Source organism: Sorex fumeus, unplaced genomic scaffold (assembly GCF_029834395.1).
Source record: "Sorex fumeus unplaced genomic scaffold, SorFum_2.1 ptg000067l, whole genome shotgun sequence".
Classification (NCBI taxonomy): Eukaryota; Metazoa; Chordata; class Mammalia; order Eulipotyphla; family Soricidae; genus Sorex; species Sorex fumeus.
Window position 1 is genome coordinate 1,652,115 of NW_026606124.1, and position 21,542 is coordinate 1,673,656.

At 42.3% G+C, this 21,542-nt stretch overlaps 1 protein-coding gene across 2 annotated transcripts in view; it reads left to right on the plus strand.

Annotated features, from left to right (window-relative positions):
- The window catches only part of HMG20A (high mobility group 20A), an 87,774-nt gene that overhangs the window by 58,939 nt on the left and 7,293 nt on the right, over positions 1-21,542 (plus strand). For both annotated transcript variants that reach the window (XM_056128774.1, XM_056128773.1), the window contains exons 3-6: positions 1,399-1,546; positions 9,041-9,253; positions 12,882-13,014; positions 14,721-14,752. In XM_056128774.1, coding sequence (XP_055984749.1) covers positions 1,399-1,546; positions 9,041-9,253; positions 12,882-13,014; positions 14,721-14,752 — 526 coding nt within the window. The remainder of the gene's footprint in view (positions 1-1,398; positions 1,547-9,040; positions 9,254-12,881; positions 13,015-14,720; positions 14,753-21,542) is intronic.

Sequence of the window (21,542 nt, forward strand, 5' to 3'; positions counted from 1 at the left end):
TTTCCCCTTATTGCTGTTTTTAATATCAAATACTTAGGAATCAGCTTAACGAAGGTTGTGAAAAGCTTGCACATCAAAAACTATAAATCACGTTTGAAAAAATAGAGAAGGATAGTAGGAAATGAAAAATATTCCTTGTTCATGGACTAGAAGAACTGATATTTTGAAGTGACCACCTTACCCAAAGCATTATACAGATTCAATGCAATTCCCATCAAAATACCAATGGCATTCTTCAAGAACTTAGAACAAATGTTACTAAAATTTATATGGAATCATAGAACTCTGTAAATAGCCAAAGCCGTTCTAAAAGAAAAGATTGGGTAGGTAATGTCACATTCCCTGATCTTAAAGCATTCTGTAAAGCTGTAGTAATCAAAATTGTGTGGTAATAGAATAAGAATAGACTCTCAGATCATTGGAAAAGAATTGAGAGCCCAGAGATAAGCCCTCGGATATATGGGCAATTAATCTGTGATAAGGGAGTTGGATATGTGAAGTGGAGTAAGGAAAGCCTCTTTCAAAAATGGTGATGAAAAAACTGGATAGCCATGTGCAAAAAAAGTTTAGCTGGACTCACATCTCACAGCATATACAAAAGTTAATTCATAGTGGATGAAAGACCTCAAAATTAGACCAGAATCCATCAAATACATTGAGGAAAACATTAGAACTGTCCAGGAATATAGTCCTCAGAGATTCCTTCACTCTATTGATAAAGGCATCGAAAACAAGAGCAATGAGAACATATCAAACTGAAAAGCTTTGCATGACAAAAAAATGTGATCTAAAATGAAAAGGGGTGACATAAGACATTTCTGGAAGGGAATGGGCATTTGCTAATAATAGGGTACAGTAAATCTGTATATCAGCGCCATAAATATTAACACTACTTGTGACGAGATTATCTAAATAAGTACTTTTTTTTTCTGAAGATTAGGGTCAAAGAGATAATATAGATGGTAAGCACTTGCCTTGCACGTGACTGACCCAGGTTTGATCCGCAGCATGACTTATGGTCCTCTAAGCACCAGCAGGAGTGATCCCTGAGCACACAGGGTGTGCTCGTACTGACCACCCACCCCCCTTCCCAGCACTGCCTCCCCCCAAAAAAAAAGATTATAGTTGTTTTGAATAGGAGAATTTGTGGAACCAGTCTACTTAGTCAAGCACAGAAACTATTTTTGAGAACACACTAACAGCTCTGAAGTTATTGTTTACTTTTATCCAAAATGAAGTTGGGGGATTAATTTAAGGATTAGCGTGTGCTTTGCTAGCCATGAAATTTGCCTTGAACCATAGCAGTAGAATTTTTTTTTTTTTGGTATTGAAACTTTTTGTTTTCAATATGAAATTCCAGTGGTATTGAACTTTTCATTTCTGCCTACTTTGCCTTAGGTTAACCCATCCAGAGGTACCTTACAGTAGTGGAGCTACATCATCTACCAATAATCCAGAATTTGTAGAGGATCTCTCCCAGGGACAGCTGCTTCAGAATGAGTCTTCAAATCTGGCAGAAAGCAGTGAACCAAGGCATGAAGATGAGGTAGGTTTAAGGATCTTTTCTGCTTACTGGTCTGCACCATGGTGGAGGGCTTGAGCAGTGCAACCTAGCCGTCACATCAGCAGAAGGGTGGTGGGGGGCAGAGAGAAAGCAACTCCAAACATAGATGCAGGATATCAAAGACATAATGAAATAAACTCTTCCATGGAGGAGCCGGAGAGATAGTACAGAGGTAAGGCGCTTGCCTTGCCTGCAGTCAGTCCAGTTCAACCGGGTTCAATCCTTAGCAGTGTAGCACCAGAACCAGGAGGGAGCCTTGAGCACCATTTAATGTATTATCTCCCACCCCCCAAAAAAAGAAAAACCTCTTATGGAAGGCATAATAAGCAGGCTCAGTCTTGCAGATTAAAGAATAATTGAAACTGAAAATAAAATTCTAGTAATGACTCAAATGGAAGAGAAGCGAGAAATAAGATTTAAGAAAAATGAAACCATTTGAGAATTACCAGACTTAATTAGCAGAGGATATATAAAAAGGTAGTCTAGGTAAAGAGAAAGAAGGAACAAAGAGTCTATTCAAAAAAATAAAAGCTAAAAATTTCTTTAAGCTCTTGCTAAACATAGAAGTCCAGGAAACTGACAGAATAACTAAATTTATAAATACAAAAGACTCACTAAGAAAAACCATTGTTAGCATATCAAAAGTCAGTGATAATGAAAAAAATTATTAAAGGTGCTAAGAAAAATAAATTGTAGCATGCAAAGGGACCCCAATTAGGCTATCATCAGATTTCTCAGCAGAAACTAAGGCTAGAAGAGTGTGAAGTGACATATTCACAGTTCTAAAAGATAAAAACTTTCCAGCCACAAATACTCTATCCAGCAAAATTATTATTTAAATATGAAGAAGAAATAAAAACTTTCTTAGAAAAATAAAAGTTTAGAGTTTACCACTACCAGACGTGTAAATAGGAAATGTAGAAAAAAGGCCGCATGGGGGCCTTGTGGACAGCAGGTATGAGCCGGGGGTGTGGGGGCGACTAAAACCTCATGGGAAGGGGGGCGTTTCAGTCCGCCCTTCACGCCCTACCGAGGCCACCAGTTGCCCCCCACGAGCGGCTCTCCAGCACGGCCACAGCCCGAGAAACACAAGGATTTAATGCAGAACCCAGCAGCTTGGAGCAGAAAAGTGAACGGACTATGCGTTAATTCAGGCCATCAAGTCTGCTGGAGGGGAAAGGGTGTTGCCCCATTCGCCCTCTCCTCTCTGGAAAGAAAGATGGCGGCCACATGGGAGCCTTGTGGACAGCAGGCATGAGCCGGGGGTGTGGGGGCGACTAAAACCTCATGGGTAGGGGGGCGTTCCGGTCCGTCCTTCACGCCCTACCGAGGTCACCAGTTGCCCCCCACGAGCGGCTCTCCAGCACAGCCACAGCCCCAGAAGCACAAGGACTTAATGCAGAACCCGGCAGCTTGGAGCAGAAAAGTGAAAAGACTATGCGTTAATCCAGGCCATCATGTCTGCCCGGAGGGGAAAGGGTGTTGGTCCCTTCTCCCTCCTCCCTCTGGAAAGAAAGATGGCGGCCACATGGGAGCCTTGTGGACAGCAGGCAGGAGCTGGGGGTGTGGGGGCGACTAAAACCTCATGGGAAGGGGGGCGTTCCGGTCCGCCCTTCACGCCCTACCGAGGCCACCAGTTGCCCCCCACGAGCGGCTCTCCAGCACGGCCACAACTCCAGAGCACAGAAACCAATCTCTTAACTATCTGACTTTCAGTAGAAATACTTCCAGGGTCAATAAGTAAAATAGCAGAAACCCAAAACCAACATTTAATTCTTGAACCCAGCTGTAGAAAGCAAATCACTTCACAATGCTTTTTCAGCATGTCTGATTTGGGGGGGGGGGGGGGTAAACTCTAAATAATAGTGGTGAATCTTTTATTGAAACAATGAATCTAATCAAAGCAGATAGAGTGTTAACTAGAATTCATCTGCCTCACAGGGACGGGGAGGGGTGGGGGGTGGGGTTTTATTGGGGTTCTTCATGGTAAAAAATAAGTATTGGTAAAGGGAAATGTGTTTGATATTTGCATGACTGAGACCTAAACCTGAAAGCTTTGTAACCTTTCCCACGGTGATTCAATAAATAAATAAAAAAAAAAAAAGAAAGCTATGGCACATATATAATGAGAAAAAAAATAAAATAAAAACTTTCAAGAAGAATAAAAAAAAAAATGAGAATGCTGCACAGAACTTTGAAGAAGTTGAGAGAATTGCCAGGGAAATCAATCAAATTCCACTGCAGATAGAAATACATAGAAAAATAAACAACAAAAATAGAAATTAAAAAAAAAGAGTGATAGTGCGTAAGCCCTTTAAATCATTCACTGTATCACTCTATCACTGTCATCCCGTTCGTAGTTTGTCGATTTACTCAAGCAGGCGCCAGTAACATCTCTATTCCTCCCAGCCTGAGATTTTAGCAGCCTCTCCTGACTCATCTTTCCCAACGACTGGAGGCTCTTTTAGGGTCAGGGGAATAAAGGTAAAGGCCCTCCCGTTGTTCGTCGATTTGCTTGAGCGGGCCCAGTAACGTCTCCATTGGAGACTTTGTTGTTACTGTGTCTGGCATATCGAATACTCTCGGTAGCTTGCCGGGCTCTCCGAGAGGGGCGGAGGAATCGAACTCGGGTCGGCCATGTTGGCTGCGTGCAAGGCAGACGCCCTACCGCTGTGCTATCGCTCCAGCCCAGGGTCAGGGGAATGAGACCTGTTATTGTTACTGTCTTTGGCATATCGAATACACCACAGGGATCTTCCCAGGCTCTGCCCGTGCGGGCGAGATACTCTTGGTAGCTTGCCAGGCTCTCTGAGAGGCAAATATATGTATTTTTTTTCTCTATGATTTTGTTGCCTGCTGTCTGAACCCCATTGGACATGATGTGGTAATTATGGAAAATGGGTAAGAAGTGTGTTATGATGTGTCGTGCGGCTGGAAAGCAGTTGCGTGGTCCGGAATGTGGCGGCAGTTGGGTAGTGGAGGTCAGCTGCGGGCGCTGGGTCCTTTGGGACGTGGAGGGCTCTCACCCGCCCCACTCTGGGGCGCCCCGAGTGAAAACATTTAAATCATTAATGACCCTAAATGTGGATAGTATAAATTAACCAATCAAAAGACAATGAGTCAGAAAGAGAGGGACAAACATAGAATAACTGCACTCATTTGTGGAATATAAAATATCATAATATGAGACTAACACCCATGGACAGTAGAGACGAGGGCCCAGAAGATTGTTCCACGGTCGGAAGCCTGCCTCATGAGCTGGGGGAGAAGGCAGCTGGGATAGAGAAGGGATCACTAAGTCAATGATGGTTGGAGGGATCGCTTGGGATGGGCGACGTCTGCTGAAAGTAGATAAGGACCAAACATCATGGCCTCTCAGTATCTGTATTGAAAACCATAATGCCCATAAGTAGAGAGAGAACAAGAGGGAAATTGTCTGCCATAGAGGCAGGGGAAGGACTGGGATGGGATGGGGGGGGGGGATACTGGGGACATTGGTGGTGGAAAATGTACACGGATGAAGGGACGGGTGTTCCATCATTGTATGACTGAAAATCAAACATGAAAGTTTTGTAATTGTAGCTCACAGTGATTCAATTAAAAAACAAACGAATGAAACATACTGTAAGCCTAAATATTTAAATGTTACAAACCAAACTAGCATGCTATTAAAATATTTTTCTTTTACACGGAAAAAAAATTAAGGCACAGGATAGGAGCCAGAGAGATAGGACAGGACAGGAAAGCTCTGCTTGCATGTGGCTGACCTTGGTTGGATCCTTAGCACTGCCTGTGGTCCTTGAGTACCACCAGGGGTCTCTCCTGAGCACAGTGCTAGGAATAGCCTCTGAGTACAGCAGGGTGTCCCCCCAAACCCCACCCCAACACCCCCCAAAAAGATATGGTAGCTCAATGAATTTTAAAAAACAGAATCCATCTATATTATATACACAAGAAAGTCCTGAGATCCACACACAAAGAGGTCCTATGAGATCCACACACAGATTCATAATGAAAAGCTGGAGAGAGCAAGATAGTTCAAGCTAATAACAGCAAGAAAAAGACAGGAATTGCCATGGTTGTAGCTGGTAAAGTAGATTCTCAGCTAAAAAAGGTAGTAGCACTGTAGCACTGTTCATTGATTTGCTGGAGTAAGCACCAGTAACATCTCCATTGTAACACTTGTTACTGTTTTTGGCATATCGGCCACTATTTCTGCAGCACCTCCTGAACAATTCTTAAGTAAATGAAGAAACCAAAAAAATTATATAGAGACAACAAAAATGAAGAGACAAACCATCAGAATGTAGTAACAGCCATAAGAGGGACGTTTATGGCAAGACAGGTCCACAGCAATAGAGAAGAAAACTCTCAGACTGAAGAGATAACTCGGTGGGCTAATGTACATACCTTGTCTGCAGGATGCCCAGGTTCAATCCCTGGCATTGGTAGCACTGCTGCCACCCTGCCCCTCAGTACTGCCAGGAGTGACTTCCGAACCAGGAGGAATCCCTGAGTACCACTGGGTGTAACCCAAATCAAACCTGAGTCGCAAATAAATAATCTAATTAGAAGAATTAGAAACAAAAGAGGTCAAAGTACAATAGACACTGAAGAATAGGAAAGGTGATTAAAGGCCTCTCATATCTATGTGCAAACAAACTGGACAACCAAGAAGAGATGGGAAGATTTTTAGGATTTTACAACCTTCCAAGACTAAATCAGAAATACTCAGTTTGAGCAGACCCATCACAAGTACAGAAATAGAAACAGTAATCAAAAATATTTCTGGAAAAGGGAGCTCAGATAGAGAAGGGAACACCAAATAAAGGTGTTGGGAGGATCCTCCCAGGATGGGAGAAGCATGCTGAAAGTAGACTATAGACCAAACATGATTGCCACTCAATGTTTCTTTTGCAAACCACAACACCCAAAAGGAGAGAGAGAACAAAAGGGAATGCCCTGCCACAGAGGCAGGCTGGGATGGGGGCCAACCCAGGTTCCACCACCAGTATCCCATATGATTCCCCAAGCACCACAGGAGTGATTCCTGAGCACCAGGGCAGGAATAACCCCACAGCACCGCCAGGTGTGGCCCCAAAAAGCAAGCAGAATTATGTGTATATTATATTTCTAAGAACAAAAGCCCAGGAGCAGATGGCTTCCCTCGCGAATTCCACCAACTTTTCAATGAAGATATAATAGATAAAAATATCAACAGACACTGAAAGAAAAAAAAGTGTTTGCAAGATTCAACATTTGTGATTTCAAAACAAAACAAACTGGGAATGGAAGTGTTTACCTCAACATAATAAAATTCATATATGACAAACTTAATGGGTAACATCATAGTCAAGGGTGAAAAGTTGGAAGCCTTATTATCTAGGGTCAAGAATAAGACACTCTCACCACTACTCTCAACATGGTTTTGGAAATTAAAGCAAGAACAACAGGGCAAATGAAATAATACGACACAGAAGCCAGCTAAATTCAGCAAGCAAAAACAATACAACTTTGGGGGCTGGAGCAATAGCACACGGCTAGGGTGTTTGCCCTGCATGCGGCCAACCTGGATTCAATTCCCAGCATCCCATATGGTCCCCTGAGCACCGCCAGGGGTGATTTCTTGAGTGCAGAGCCAGGAGTAACCTCTGTGCATCGCTGGGTGTAACCCAAAAAGAAAAAAAAAAAAAATACAACTTTTTAAACCACAGTATTCAAATAAAGTAGATAAACTAAAATTTAAAAAGTGATTTTTAAAAGAAGCAAAACTTATTATTTGCAAATGACCCAATACCACACATAGAAAATCCTAGAGACAAAAACAGACATAAAACATTTAGAAATTATAAATATAGTATAGGGTTATAATACAAAATAAATATTTTTAAAAATCTGATGGATTTATATATAAAAGCAGTGAATAAAAGGAAGAGATTAAGAAAACAATTCAGGAGCTGGAGAGACCGTATTAAAGCACTTGCCTTGCATGTGACTGATCTCAGTTCAGTTGCCAGCACAAAGAGGAGTGATCCCTGAGCACACAGCCAGGAGTAAACACTGAAGTCCATAGTAGCTGGGAGAGAAGAAGGGAGTGGTGGTGGTGGTGGTGGTGGTGTGTGTGGGTTTGTGTGTGTGTGAGAGAGAGAGAGTGTGTGTGTGTGTGTGTGTGTGTGTGTGTGTGTAGGGGGTCGTTTTGATAGTGTGCTGGCTCTGGAACTGGCAGTGGATGCCTTGAGGCTTGTGCACTTATATAGGTGTGAAACCATCCTCCTGAAATTTTACACTACTGTAACCCAATAGGAAATCAATAAAATGTACTTTTCTTAAATTTCAAAATCTAAATGCATCTGCTCTTGATGAGAAACAAATTGCTTTTAATGATGTGAGTGAGCAAAACCCTCTGTGAATTATTTTTTGGGGGGATGGGGAAGGAGTGGTTTGGATCATACCAAGCGATGCTCAGGGCATATTCCTGGCTTCCTGCTCAAGTGACATGGAGGGTGGGAAGAAACGTTGGGATATTAATGGAGGGAAGTTGACACTGGTGGTAGGATATTGATGGAAGGAAGTGGACAGTGGTGGTGGGATATTGGTGGAGGGAAGTGGACAGTGGTGGTGGGATATTGGTGGAGGGAAGTGGACAGTGGTAGTGGAATGTTAGTGGAAGGAAGTTGATATTGGTGGTAGAAGTAGTGGGACCTGACCTGACACTCAGCTATAAATATTTGTAAATCACAGTTCCTCAATAACAACCTTTTAGAATTTAAAAAACAACAACAACATAGGGAGGGGACTGTGGAATCAGGACACATACACAGGCACACAATCACACAACCAAAAAGAGTTTGGAAAGAAAAAAGTGTACCTGCACAAGGGAACCATAAATGCAGTGCTGGGAATCTAACTGGGGTTGATTGCATGTACAGCAAGTGTCTTGTACTGTCTCTCTGGCCCCCTCATGAATGATTTTTAACCCTGCTACTACAGCTTGTCTATTTTTTTGCCCAATACATGTAATGACACCTTGTTCTGATCTTCTGTGACGAGGTCTGCTTCTCTGGCACAATCCTGCATCTGTGCTCTTTCCTCGTCTAGAATAGAACCTTGTGGTGAGCCAGCACTTGTTAAGTGCATACGAAGGCCAAAGCTCATGTGACCATCTCTCTCCTTATTCTCAGTGTGTGGAATTTGACTGAAATGAGCCCTTAGCACAACTCTGTATAGTGTGGTACATAAAACAATGGGTATTTGAACCATCTGGAATCCCTTCTTGAAAACTCGCATTGCAGTCACTTGTTCCTGTGGCACGTTTAGAGAGCCTTGATATTCAAGGGCCTGAGTGGTAGGAAAACCCAACTCATATCCTATTTTGTTGGCTTGTGTTTGTGTTACTTGGAAAATTTGTTGTGCTATTTGGAAAAATTTTGTTGTTGTAATGTGCCATTTCGTTTTGGGTGTTTTCTTGTTTTGTAGCAAAGAAGTAAACGTGGAGGTTGGTCCAAAGGTCGAAAGAGAAAGAAACCTCTTCGAGACAGCAATGCACCCAAGTCCCCTCTGACAGGTTATGTTCGGTTCATGAATGAGCGTCGGGAACAGCTTCGAGCAAAAAGACCAGAAGTCCCGTTTCCAGAAATCACACGGATGTTAGGCAATGAATGGAGTAAACTTCCTCCTGAGGAAAAGCAGGTGATTGTTCCTATACTGACCCTTTGCTGGATTTGGACTGTATTTCAAAAAAAAAAAAATCACCTGTCAGAAAAATGACAGAAAAGCAAAGAATATGCATGGTTGATTCCTCGATTTTTATCAGGGTGCCCGGAATAGAAGAGTGGGCGGCTCCCTGGCCCCTTCCTGGCTTGATACTCATCTGAGTCGGTTCCGTGGGAGCAGTAAGGCCTCGAGGGCCCTTCCAACAAAGCAGCTCCTTCTTGGTTTAACTGTATGCTGAGAGGGTACAGATTTTTTTCCAAAGCACGTTCAGTATTAAGAAATTTAATCTTAACATAATTTGTTCTTCCAAGTTAAATGAAAAGTCATGAATTAAATGAGAAAAGGTCACTTGATAAAATTCCGCAATTCACATAAGATTTTTGTTTAAGAAAAAGATTTTTACTACTTTAGGCCAGGGATATAGCTCAGCAGTAAAGCCCTTGCCTGGGTTTAATCCCTGATACTGGCAAGTGTGGGGGGCCAGGGAGGACACAAAAAACAAGAACAGATGTTTCTGCTTTAAAAAAAAATTTTTAAGTGGATTTCTGGCAAATTTAACATTCTTCGGACAATAAAGCCAGAATTACTTGAACTCTTTCTTTTCTAAGACAGAACTACCCCTGTTGCCAAACTGAAGCAAATTCATTTGTTAGAGAGACTTGAGAGGAATTCAGGACCAGCTAGCCAAGAACTTGTTGAAACACCACAAAAGCAAAGTGATGGTGATGGTGGTGGGTGTGGCTGTGGGGTAAAGATCCCAGTATTCTCCAAAACAGGGAGATGGCTGTATATTTTCTTAGGTCTTATAATCCTTTAAAAAAGATTCCAAGCAGGAAAGAAAAAGAGTTGAAAAATACTCAAACAATCTCAGAGATCAGAGTTAAGTTGCAGCTTGAGGCTCTGTTCATGGGAGCAGGCAACAGAGAGCAGTGAGGCCGCCCACGGTTGTGGCTCAGCTGTCTAATGTGACTGGGACCTGTCCACTCTGTGTGACCTTCCTTCAGTGCTTTGTTGGGGGGATAGCTGTTGACCACACCCAGTGCTGCTTCAGGGACTGTGGCTATGTCAGTCATATGCAAGGTGAGTGCCTTACCCCCAGAACTATTTCCCTGGCTCATCCTTCCATCACTTTTTTTGCAAGGTGCTAAGGATTAAATCCAGAGCGTGCATGCACTCTTAAAGACTCTGAGCTATCCCAACACCACTCTTGGAGGTTTTTTAATTTCAAATTTAGTACACGCTCATATTTTCAGACAGTTTAGAAGTACATGTTTTTATGAAGTGGGCCAGAAAGATAGTACAGTGGGTAGGTATTTCCTTGTACACAGCTGACTTGGGTTCTATCTCTGGCCTCACATATGGTCCCCCCAACATCGCCCCCCTTTCCAAGTATTATCCTTTAGTGCAGAGCCAGGAGTAAGCGCTGAGCACTGCCTAGTGTGGCGCGCGCGCACACACACACACACACACACACACACACACACACACACACAAATAATGATAGTAAGGGAAAAGTAGCAGTAGTTAAGAATACTCAAATAGGAGCTGGGAGAATGTTCAGCAGTTAGGACACATGTGCCCAACCCTGGTTAGATTCTTGGCACCACCTGGTCTCCCCCCAAAGCATTGCCAGGTGTCACCCAGAAGCTCCCAGCACCACCAGGTGGCCTAACTATCAGTGGCGCCTCAGGGCCCAGGCAGCATCGCGTCCTCAGGCCTGGAATCTCCAGTGAGTTCCGCCCTCACCCAAAAGAAAGAACATCCAAATACCCTTTACCTGGATTGTCTTCCCCCCATCCACACTGGGAGGAAGGGGACCACGTCAGGATCTGTGTTCAGGAGTGACCTCTGGCAGTGCTAGCAAGACCATATTCAGTGCTGGGAATCAAACTGGGGTTGACTGTATGCACAGCAGGTGCTTTACCTCCTGTACTGTCTCACCAGTGCTCCTAAACTCTCTTAGCTTTCACCCTTTTCTTCCATGTCTCCATTCACATAAGTGTTCAGTCTTTCCTTGAGCTTGCTAGCTGGTTCTGGTACCTTCTCATGCTCCCCCTCTTCTCGCCACCCTCTTCCCCCCCCCCATTTTAATAGACTTGCTCTCTTACCCTGCCCTAGTATCATTAGCAAAGTTCTAATTTTATATCATCACAGCCCTTTAACGTATCATTCGTATTCCAGTTCTGCTCCTTGACTGAACGTGATTACTCGAATGTTTTTTCCCCTCCAGTTTGGATTCTAGTCAGGTCAGGGTTTGGTAGTCGGCTCTCTAGAGTCCTTTAATTTGGGTGATTTCCACGACCTTTTTTTCTTTTATGACCTTGGTATTTTTGAGAATACAGCCCCTTTGCCCTCCTCTCCCTCTCTTTGTTTGCTTTCAACAGAATAGTGTTCATGCTGGACTTATAAAGTCCCCTCCTGGGTGCTCTGAGGGTGGCTCTCTCAGCCACAACGCTGCCTGGCTGCCGTGTCCATCTCAGTGACATCCAGGCCGGCAGGCAGATGGGCTCCTTTTGTTCCTCACTGGCTCCTTTTGTTCCTCACTCAATTTTGCTCAACCCAGCAAAGTTTGTACTTTTCCTCTTTAATTAAGTAAGCCATCTGAAGGGTGACATTTTTCAAACATGCAAATAGTCTGTCCATAGCTAAATTTTCCCCCTCCATTTAACGTACACTGATGACTGTTCCCTGACCTACCCTTGACCAGGATGTGTTTCCAGTTTCGGCCCTTTTGCTTTACCAGGCATGCTTCAGATTTGCCCTCCTCCTTCGTTTATGCCTGTATCTGTTTGCTGTCTTTGATCACTGACATGAACATATAAAGTCCTTTTTTTCCCCTAATGATTTGTGATTTAGTACTACCCTTAAGAATTCTGGTATTTAAATTGCCCTGGCATTAGCCAGTTGGCTGGTCCCCTACCTCTGGCTTGTGTGCTTTTAGAAGCAATATTTTTATGCTTTATTTCTTATTGATTCATGCGAAGGACACGACATCAAACAATTATCCTGGTAGGTCAGTGAACTTTGTTTAAATAATTAATAATGCAAAGCATGTAGATCAGAGCTCTCTTAGAGTGGTCCATTTTAGGTACATAGGATGAGCTCATTCTTTTTTTATGTTCTTTGTGTATCCCAGCTTAGTTCACTACTCTTCTGGCTCTTAAAAGGCTTATTGATATATGAGATCATTCTCTCTGAATGGGATGGGGATGGAAAAACAAAATAATCTTCCCTTCCTTCCCCTAGGAAGACTCACTGCTCTGTCCTCTTGAGGAAACCAGTGGCTATGTAGAGCTGTCTGTAGGGTTAGAGGGATCACTACAATCATCTTCCTTATGAATCTTTGATGAGAAAGTTCTCATTAGAACTTATCTTCATTCAGTCAGAAAAGGCAATAGTCTCGAAAGACAAAAGTCCCCTATTTTATCATTGAGATATTACATTTTAGTCTATTAAGGTTTCCCCCCCCAGTTCCCATAAAGCTACTCCCTGTATATTTTTCCTTTTATGTTCTAATTGTTGTCCTATTTTCTTCAAATAGATAACTGATATTTTGCTTAAATAGGAGTTGTTTCTTGAATATAATTTCCCATTTCTTTCCTAGCGCTACCTTGATGAAGCAGACAGAGATAAGGAGCGTTACATGAAGGAGCTGGAGCAGTATCAAAAGACTGAGGCATACAAGGTCTTCAGCAGGAAAACCCAGGACCGTCAGAAAGGCAAATCTCATAGGCAAGGTATCAGAACCAGAATGAGCTGGATTTGTAGCTTACAGATGACTGTGCATCCTCTTCTCGAGTGATAAATGGAAAAGATAGTGTTTCTGTCCTTTCTCTATTCAACATTCATTTAATGTAAGCATTATCTTGTTTTGTTTTGTTTTGTTTTGTTTTGTTTTGTTTTGTTTTGGCGGGGCTGGGGTCACACCCAGTAGTGCTCAGGAATCACTCCTGGCGGCTGTGGGACCGTAGAGGGTGCCAGGGATCAACACCAGCTGGCCGCGAGCAAGGCACATGCCCTGCCTGCTGTATTCTCGCTCCAGTCCCATAAGCATTATTTTGGAATTACATTAAAATCACGTTGCGGGGGCCAGAGAAATAGCATAGCATGCAAGATGCTATACTATTCTTGCCTTGCATGTGGCCAATCTGGGTTCGATTTCTGGCATCCCGTATAGTCGCTTGAGCAATGCCAGGAATGATTTCTGAGCACAGAGCCAGGAGTAACACCAGAGCAATGCCCAGTGTGACCCAGAAACCTAAATAAATAAATAAACAAATAAAATCGCATTGCTCTCACTTAGAAATTGCAGTTAGGTTTCCATAACCAGTATTAGCAACAATTAATCTTGTTCCCTAAGACCTCCTTTGGTTTTTTGTGCTTATTTTGAAATTCCCACTTTAGCTATTTCTTTGCATCTAAACAAATCTTCGACTAAACTACTTAACTACCTTGCTTGTAAGACCTCTAACATTCTTATGTGTCATTTCTCCCAGGCCCCAGTGACATTTTTTTTTAGTTTATCCATGGGGGGTATGTGTGCATCTGTGTGTGTCTGTGTGTCTGTGTATGTGTGTGTCTGTGTGTGTCTGTGTGTTTAAATGTAGTAAACACGTCCTATTTCAGATCAGGCTGTTGCCTAGGCATTAAAGATGCAGTAGTGAACAAGATAGATTAGAATCAGGTCTTCATGTATCTTTTTTTCATTATTAAAATCATTCATCGTGGAGACCAAAGAGATAGTACAGAGTGTACCATCCCTGGGTTCTATCCCCGGCATCCCATATGGGTCTCCAGCAAGAATAATTCCTGAGTGCCGAGCCAGGAGTAACCCGTGAGCGTTGCTGGTTATGGCCTAGAAACAAACAAAAAAAAATTAATTTAAAAATTAATTTAAAAAAGATAAAATTGGTCATCACAAAGGACTGAAATGGGACTTGGTAGTAGAGCAAATGGATCCGGCCTACCTCAGTAGTAGGTCATGGATCTGGCCCTAGGTTCAATTCTCAGCATTGCTGCAGATAAACATACAAGTAATTGTTCATCACTCCTGAACAAGAACTGCTGTAAGTTCTTCTTAAGGAAAAACGGTCAGGAAAGCCCCACCCACAGCTAATCACTTGCTCCTTAGTCATTGCTTTCTTGTCTAATAAGTGTGATGTTGACAAACAGACTTTGGTGTGTTTACCGTTCACCATCCCCTGTTTTCCTCAAAAGTAAAAGCTATGCCTGCTGTTTCTTTTGTATCTGATTATGAAACATGTGAGTATGGGTTTCTTCTTACTTCTGCTAGCTGCCTAGGTCATGAATCCATGAGAGAAAATAGCTTTGGTGAACACCTACATGTGCCAGGAGTTTTTATAGCTTAGTAAATTCATATGCTTGGGTTTTGTTATTCTTCTTTTTTTTTTCAGCTTAATGTTTTCTTCTTTCTTATTTTTAGATGCAGCCAGGCAGACCACTCATGATCATGAGGTAATAAGCTTTCTATCTACAGATTATATGTATATTTGTACTGAAATCGTATGAAATGCTTCTGTTAAAAATGAATTGTATTTTTCTATCCTTAATTCAGATTGTCTTATTCGGGGGAGGTCAAGGATTCTTTGTATGTATCAGACAAAAGTCACAAGTCTGTCCTTGAACTATGGCCCCTAACTCCTGACATTCTATATGTGGTCCAAGAACTTTTTTTTCTTTTTTCAATTCTCCTTTAAAGACTGAAAAGGTAAGTGGAATTTGGAGTGAAATATAGAAATGAAGACCAGATGAAAGCTCTAACTTGACTGTAGCTTGTCATCATCTGTGTCACCTTACTTTGAGTGTCAAAATGTTATTTAAGGAATCCAGTATTTAGTTCAGATGAACTATTTATAATGTCAGGAGAGCACAGGTGGCAGAATCTTGGTTTTATGCTTTCCTTTCTCCGTTGGCACATAATCATTTACTAGCCTTCCCCTCCCACCTTGGTTCTGCATCATCAGTTGAATTTAGGCCCATGTATGGTAGCTGTGCTCCATAGAAGGAGCTTTATTAATTTACTTTCATACGCAAATTTCAGCAGTTACATAGAGAACTTTAAGTACTTGTGTATAGGTTTTGGTTTTATGATTGTAGGAAAATTAATTCCTTGCTTTAATGTACTCAGTGAATTGGTGGTCAAATTGCTTGGTTCAGCCCCTATGGAAACAGTATGGAGTCTCCTCTAAAAACTAAGCACCCATATAGCCATTGATGCCCCTTCTTGACAGCTACCCCTAAACCACAAAAGTATTCACTCAAAAAGATATATTCATTGCAGCACCTAGTAGACAGGATATGGGGAAACCCAAATGTCTTACGACAAATCAATGGGTAAATAAATTGTGATATATATTTACATATATATGTATATATGTGTGTCTAAATTCATATTCATATATATATAACACATATATACACACACAATGTAATACTACTCAGTTGTAAGACAAGATGAAATCTTGTAGTTTGCTGCAACACGAATGTAACGTGGGTGTCATGTTAAAATTAGTCAGAGAGAGAAAAACAGATACCAGATAAAAATGACTTCTCTCATCTCTGCATATAGAGACAAAACAAGGGAATATACACTGTCAAACTCTGATGACCCCTTGACCTTGGATTAACAGTGGAGATGGGGGGGGTGAAGATTGGACCCAGGATAATGGTGAAAGGTCATGAACACTTTGATGGTAATGAAGATGTATGGTTTTAACTTGTACATAAAACCCAGAAATGTTAACATTGGGCTGGAGCGATAGCACAGCGGTAGGGCGTTTGCCTTACAAGCGGCCAACATGGCCGACCCAAGTTTGATTCCTCTGCCACTCTTGGAGAGCCCGGCAAGCTACCGAGAGTATTTCGCCCGTACAGCAGAGCCTGGCAAGCTCCCCGTGACGTATTTGATATGCCAGACACAGTAACAAGAAGTCTCACGATGGAGACATTACTGAGCCCGCTCGAGCAAATCGATGAACAGTGGGAGGACCGTGACCGTTAACATTTTTGTAACCATATTATCTAGCTATAATTCTTTTGAAGTTTTATTAAAACCCTCAGGGCCAGGAACATGGCTCAGTGGTAAAGTGAATGCTTTGCATGTGTAAGACTTAGAGTCAGTCCTTGATACTGGGGGGGAGGGCGGGATGGCAGAAAGCCCCAGTAAAGCCTGCTCATTGGCTCATTGCTTACCAAGTCACATTCAAATTCAGCAGTCAGGGATTTTTGTAATTAAGTTCCAGCTTCCCTTTCTAACTACCTTAACTCCCGTATTTCCTATAGAGCTTAGGTGCTAAGAATCTTTCTAATCCCTTTCTCTATTTCATGTCTCTGCTTTCTTTTTGCAAAAAGAAAAATATTTGCCCTCATGTACTTTCTCTTTCTCCCCATCTTATTCTGCCTCTCAAAATTATGGACATCTTTCAAACCCTACTTCAATTTTTATTTTCTCCTTCAGTCTTCCCTTGTTTATTGCAACTTCTTTTAGCCCTGGCAGCTCTGTACTTTTCTCTTTTGCTCTTAACTGGTTATGCAAGTGCTTCTGTTATTCATGCTCTCAAACTGTAATCTCTCTGAAGGCATGTGTGTCTACTTTCAGTCATGTACCCAGCTCTCACCACCGCACATGGTACTCTTGCCTGGGGGAGGTTTTCCATGAATACTTAATTCTTTTTATGCACAATCTACTTGTTGGGGGGAAATGGGAATTTTTACAAAAAGCATTGTCACTATATTTTTTGGGCATATGTTTGGATTGTTGCCATATAAGGGAAATCATTTCTTCCTAACTATTTTGAATAAATTATTTCAGGGGTAATTCTCATATCTAATATGGTATTAGTGACCTTTAAGAGATAAATTTGGGTAGGGGGCAGTGGAGGGAAAAACTACTTAAGTTTATAAGTGAAATGGATTTCTTACCATCCATAAATTAGAAAATAAGAAGTTTAATAATTATCAGCACTTTAGTTACAGCTGTTTCAGTGTTGCTGTATGATGTCACATGTAAGATTAAATAGAATTTTTTCAAGAAACTTTAATTCATGGCAATGAGAAATGTTTAACTATGTTGTTTTTGGGTCACACCAGCAATGCACAGGGGTTACTCCTGGCTCTGCACTCAGGAATTACTCCTGGAGGTGCTCAAGATGCTGGAAATCGAACCCGGGTCAGCCGTGTGCAAGGCAAATGCCCTATCCACTGTGCTATCGCTCCAGCCCCTAAATAGGTTTTTTCGACTTTAAATAAACATTTTTTAAAAAATGAAAGAAAGAAACACTGTGTGGGGCTGGAGAGATGGTACAGTAAAGCAGATGCCTACTTAAGTGGTTGGCCACAGTTTGAGTCTAGGTACCACTGGTCTTGGTGCAGCACTGGAGGTCCTCGAGTGTCACCAGAGTAACCTGAATAATCCCCAGCACCACAAGGCCCAGGCTTCACTGCATCCTCAGGCCCTCACATAAAACTACCTGGAGAGATAGTTTGAAGAGAGATCATACATCAGGGAGGGCACTTGCTTTGCATGCAGGGTTCCATCCTGGGTTCCATCCCTGGCATCCTCTCTGTTCCCCCAAGTACCACCAGGATTAATTCCTGATTGGAGTAACCCCTGAGTATCACCAGGTATGTCCAAAAAAATACAAAAAGCTATCAACCCAATTGGCCTAGAATGCCAGGATCCCCACATACCCCCATTTTCGCAATGCCAGGAAGCAAACCCAGAGCCTCACATATGTAAGCAAATGCTTTACCACTGAGTCACATCCCCAGTCAGTACATTTTTTTGTTTGTTTGTTTGGCTGGTTGATTTTAGGGCCACAACCAATAGTGCTGAGGGCTACTCCCATCTTGACGCTCATAGCTCACTCCCAGGAATTGAACCCAGGCTCCCATATGTAAAGTATGCAGTCCAGCCCCTGAGCTCTCTTACCGGGCCCCAAAAATTTGTGTCTTTAATTAAAATTTAATAATTTTGCTTATTTTCTTTATTGTCAGATCCTTATTTACTTTGTCTTCTTTGTCTGCTCACCCATCAATATGATGAAATTCGTTTGTTTTGGGTCATACCCCTGGCTACCCCATGCTTAGTGCTAGAGGATGCTCCTAGGGGTTCTTAGGGGATGACGCGGCTCTGGGGTCCAAGTCCAGGCCTCCAGCATGCCACACATGCACACCAGCCCTTTGCTCTGTTTCCCCAACCCCCATAAAAAATGCATGCTTCTATTTTTCCCTCTGTGACATCTTCTATACCTTATATATCCTTAATGGTTACAAAAGAGAATTTGGGGCAATAATTAGAGCTCACATTTTCTGCTCCTTTCATCGCTATAGATTTTCTGACCAAACCATATGCAACATTTTTATCTTCACTAAAGTTGATAGTTACAGTCAGAAGATATTTAGCAGATGTCATCAGTTATAAAAGATGCTGCTGATTTGAGAAATGATGCTTTTTATTAAAATAAATTAGTATCGATGAGTTTCTGAAATCTACGGAAAGGAGTATCTGTGATTTTTCGCTTCAGGATTTAGAAGCTTGTTAACCAAAAAAAAAAAAAGGAGGGCGTTAAAAATGCCATCCGGCAATGGGTTTGCCCCATCAAGAGAAAGCTCTCTTAGATTAAGGTTAAAAAGACCAAATTTTTATCAAGGCAATGGCTTTAGCAGAATTATGATTAAGTTACTTTAAGAAGCGAGTGTCTCAGGGCTGGACTGATACAATAGGTAGGGTACTTGCCTTACATCAAGCCAACCTGGATTCGATCCCCAGCACCTCATATAGTCCCCCAAACCCTGCCAGGAATGATCCCCAAGCACAGGACCAAGAGAAAGTAAGCCCTGAGCACCCAAAAGCAAAAAGAGAAAAAAAATTTTAAAAATGCAAGTTTCTTACAAAGTGCCAGAAATGTCAGTTATTCTAAAAACATGCTTATTTCCCTTTATTCATCCTATTTAAAGTAAAATGTCAAATGTATTAGTCGTCAAGCTCACTTCAAAAGTGCAAAGACCTTGGAAATCCTCTCAACTGACTCTTTCATTTTATAGCGAGGAAATTACTTACATAATATGGAAAAACCTGCCCTGAATCATATATTGAACTACTTAGAGGCATAAGTGTCATTGAAACCCAGGGTTCTGTCTCCCAGACTGTCATTCTTCGTAGCACATGCCAGGCTCTCAGCAGTGAACTTAGTGATGGAGCTGGTTTCCTGAGGTATCAGCAAAAATTGTTGCCAGTCAACACAGAAATTCTCTGGTTTGTACATAGTGAAGAAACATCTTTTCCTAAATGAAATAAGTTCTTAAGACATAATACCAAGGCAGAAACCAAAGGGTACATATTAGCGCCAAAGCAATGCTGATCTGAAACTCATTCAAGCCTAGTTGTGGGGGCCCTTCTGCCCAGTACACAATATCAAGAACGTCTCCTCAAGTAACGGGCACTCTAGAGAAATCATATCACACTGAATTTCTGGCCCTCTGCCTAGTTCACAGTAGAATAGGTTCAATTCAAAAGAGCTTCTGTTGCCTTACCATCCACTCCATCTATAGAATGAAAAACAAAGTGAAGAGTATTCTTGTTCCTCTCATCAAAATCCAGCCCCTGAGACCCAAGAGTCGGCTAGTGTTACTGCCCAGGAAGGGTCTACAACTCATGTGAGGACTAAGGAACAACAATTTTGTCTCTCCCTTAATTGACGAGAAATGACAAAATGACACTCATCCTGAACAAATCGGACCCTTTCAATGAAGAAGTAATGAAATCCTTATGATTTTAATCCCTTGAGTGATTCTTAGAGTAGCTTAAGTATAGTGGCGGGTGGGGGAGTTGGGGCAGGAGAATCCCCGTCGTGCCTTGTAATGTACTCAGTAATGTAAGAGCGCTGATGGTTTTTATTACCGCTCTTCCATTAAGTAGGAATTTTCTGTCGCCTCTCAGAGACTGAATGGTTTCATTTAATTGCTTTGGTGTTTCTTATTTTGCACTCTACAAATCTACACCAAGGCAGAGCGTATTAATGTGCCTGCATGGTGCTGTCCTCTGCTCTGAGGTAGTTTGCTTGGTTGGGCCAGCTGAACCACATAAGGGCATTAGACAAGAGCATTGGCTTGGTGTGTTTTGTTTGTTTGTTTGTTTTGCTTTTTGGGTCACACCCAGCGATGCACAGGGGTTATTCCTAGCTCTGCACTCAGGAGTTACTCCTGGCGGTGCTCAGGGGACCATATGGGATGCTGGGAATCGAACCTGGGTCTGCCGTGTGCAAGGCAAACGCCCTACCCCCTGTGCTATCACTCTAGCCCCCAACTTGGTGTGTTTTATGACAAAAAGAATAGGATTGTCCAGCTGCAAAGAAGCAGGGCTTTAAAGAAAGTTCTTGGGATCCTGGAAGTGGGAGCCTGGCCTGCTGAAATAACTGGTAGATAGACTTCTAGCCAACTAATTGCCGCTCTGAAGCAGGAGACTGAATGAGGTAGGCATATGAAGGCCTGAGGCCTTTCTCGAGGCATTTTTGGGACTTCTTCTCATATCTGACATGCCTTATACATGTTGGAATTGTGTCTTAAGTTTGCTGTTCTCCTGCAGCAACCCAGTAACAGTTAAAGTGTAGAAGGTGACAGAAGCAAGAGGAAACCATGGCAAATATGTTAAGATCCATTCTGGAACCATCCTTTCTTGCTCATGCATTATTTCCCTTTGAAATCCACTAGGAACTGACTCTACAAGCTGAAACTGGAACTTTCATTGATAATTTTGTTTAATTCAATTCATTGGTTTATTTATCTGGGACGTGGGGGCCAGATCTGGGGTGCCTTGCAGCTGTGCTGGGGGACCAGACCCAAGGCTCTTGCATGCAAAGTGCGATCCAGCCTTTTGGACTGACTCTCCACTCCTAATTTTAACTTTTTTTTTTTTTTTTACATTTTGCTTATTTACTTATTTCTCTTACGCTTCCCTTCATTGTCTCGGTGATAAAGGGCATCACACACACACGTGGTGCTCAGACACTTGTAGCACTGGCCAGAAATCGTTCGTGGCTGTTGACCTTCCCCACACGTGGGTTGCCCTGCTCCTCGGGGCTGCGTGCTTTCGTTGTGGCTAGCCAGAGATCAGAAACTTTGCCCTGGCACCAGGCCCTTGTTGAATTTCAAATTGTTCTGGGAAACTTCACTTTCTTTAAGGAGTCCAGGAGCAAAAATAAAATGCTCTGTGAGGTCCCTCACATAGTGCTTCGTGTCTCAGCCT